Source organism: Salvelinus namaycush, chromosome 34 (genome assembly GCF_016432855.1).
Source record: "Salvelinus namaycush isolate Seneca chromosome 34, SaNama_1.0, whole genome shotgun sequence".
In the NCBI taxonomy this organism is placed as follows: Eukaryota; Metazoa; Chordata; class Actinopteri; order Salmoniformes; family Salmonidae; genus Salvelinus; species Salvelinus namaycush.
The window spans coordinates 38,295,147-38,297,646 of NC_052340.1; the positions used below are offsets into that span (position 1 = coordinate 38,295,147).

The 2,500-nt window shown below is 44.6% G+C and overlaps 1 protein-coding gene across 1 annotated transcript in view; it reads left to right on the plus strand.

Moving 5' to 3' along the window:
• Positions 1-2,500, plus strand: part of plch1 (phospholipase C, eta 1) — a 146,030-nt gene that overhangs the window by 116,136 nt on the left and 27,394 nt on the right. The window contains exon 12 of the mRNA XM_038973714.1: positions 1,802-1,896. Within this exon, the coding sequence (XP_038829642.1) occupies positions 1,802-1,896 (95 nt within the window). The remainder of the gene's footprint in view (positions 1-1,801; positions 1,897-2,500) is intronic.

Below are 2,500 nucleotides of genomic sequence, written 5' to 3' on the forward strand. Positions count from 1 at the left end.
ACACACACACACACACACACACACACACACACACACACACACACACACACACACACATACATACATACATACATACCATATACAGATAAATAAATACAGAAAAAAAAGAAGGAGAATTCACTTGAACCCAGTCTGACACAAAGAGAAGATTCATCTTCTATTTAAAACTGAACCATCGACGTTCTAGTGGTACCATTTAGATGTTCCAGGATAATGATCTGTTGACACAGGGTCCAGTTTGTGAGGCTGAAGAAAGTCCTGCTAACTGATTGATTTGAATCTGTCCGTCAGTCTGTCCGTCTGTCTGTCCGTCGGTCTGTCCGTCTGTCCGTCCGTCAGTCGGTCTGTCCGTCAGTCTGTCCGTCTGTCTGTCCGTCTGTCTGTCCGTCCGTCAGTCGGTCTGTCCGTCGGTCTGTCCGTCAGTCAGTCTGTCCGTCTGTCAGTCTGTCCGTCAGGCTGTCTGTTAGTCAGTCTGTCCGTCCGTCAGTCTGTCCGTCAGTCTGTCCGTCAGTCTGCCCGTCCGTCAGTCTGTCCGTCAGTCTGTCCGTCAGTCTGTCCGTCAGTCTGTTTATTCTCCTTGAAGAGCCCTTCTCATGTCTCATCTCCCTCTCTCTCTTACATCGATCCAGCCTCAGATAGTTTCATGTTGATTTACTCATTTAGAGACAATCGGAAAGGTTTAATCGCATGTTCAGTTGGTGTGTGTGTGTGTGTGTGTGTGTGTGTGTGTGTGTGTGTGTGTGTGTGTGTGTGTGTGTGTGTGTGTGTGTGTGTGTGTGTGTGTGTGTGTGTGTGTGTGTGTTTGTGTGTGTGTGTGTGTGTGTGTGTTTGTGTGTGTGTATGCGTATAATATTTCCCTCATTGATTTTATGTTGTAGATGTAATCAATCACAGGTTGTGTTTAGATTCCAAACTGCGCGTGTGTGTGTTTGTATTTGTGTGTGTGGGTGCGTATGTGTGTGTGGGTGCATATGTGCGTGCATGTGCACCCGCGTGTGCGTGTGCGTGTGTGTGTGTATGTGTGAGTGTTTGTATGTGCGTTCACTGTCTGTTCTACCCACTGAGCAGCCTAAAGACTGTAATTACTGACACCCTTATTCTAGATATGTTATGCTACCTCTGCCTCTGACAAACACTCTAACACACACACACACACACACACACACACACACACACACACACACACACACACACACACACACACACACACACACACACACACACACACACACACACACACCACTAGTGGCTTATGTTTTGAGTTGGCGGAATTGCATGCTAATTATATGACTGCTGTTTATGACTGCTGTTTATGACTGCTGTTTATGACTGCTAATTATATGACTGCTGTTTATGACTGCTGTAAATGACTGCTGTATATGACTGCTGTATATGACTGCTGTAAATGACTGCTGTATATGACTGCTGTTTATGACTGCTGTTTATGACTGCTAATTATATGACTGCTGTTTATGACTGCTGTTTATGACTGCAAATGATATGACTGCTGTTTATGACTGCTGTATATGACTGCTGTTTATGACTGCTAAATGTATGACTGCTAAATGTATGACTGTTAAATATATGACTGGTAAATATATGACTGCTAAATATATGACTGGTAAATATATGACTGCTAAATATATGACTGGTAAATATATGACTGGTAAATTTATGATTGTATTAACCACGTATTCAAGAGAATGATGTTGAAACTGGGTGATGCTACTGGGAATGATCTGTATGTGTGTGTGTGTGTGTGTGTGTGTGTGTGTGTGTGTTTGTTTCTCTCCCCCTGCAGAGGCACTCCAAGTCCAGGCTGAAGTCCCAGAGTATGGATGGAGAGGAGGAAGGACAGGAGACATCTGGGAGAGAGGCGGGAGGACATATCACCAGGTCAGCTCTCATTGGCTCTCTCGTCATACTGAACCCATGCTAAGTGCTAAATCTACCTAGAGATGTGCATTGATAACTCAAACTTTCACACATAAATAATCTGTTTTGTCATAGGTAGCTTTGTGTGAAATGACATGCATTGACTTCAGTATTAGTGAGTTAGGCTGAGAGGTGTCTTCTGTTCTGCCAGCTCAAACCCTGCTATACCTGACAGGAAAGAGAACTGCTGCCTGGAGCAACATCCACTCATGTGTTCGAAGGGCCCAAAACCCTTCTTAAGTGCCCTAAGTCTTCTTTGAAGTGTCCATTCAATGACCCTAACCAGGCTTTGAAGTGTCCTCAGGTTTGGTGACCAATTGAAAGGTTCCTCCACAGAGAAACATGCTGTACAGAAATTAACATACTGTTCTGTCGGTGTGTCTCGTTTTCTTTGAATAGGTCACGTGTGTGTGTGTGTGTGTGTGTGTGTGTGTGTGTGTGTGTGTGTGTGTGTGTGTGTGTGTGTGTGTGTGTGTGTGTGTGTGTGTGTGTGTGTGTGTGTGTGTGTGTGTGTGTGTGTGTGTGTGTGTGTGTGTGTGTGTGTGTGTATGTGCGTGTGCGTGTA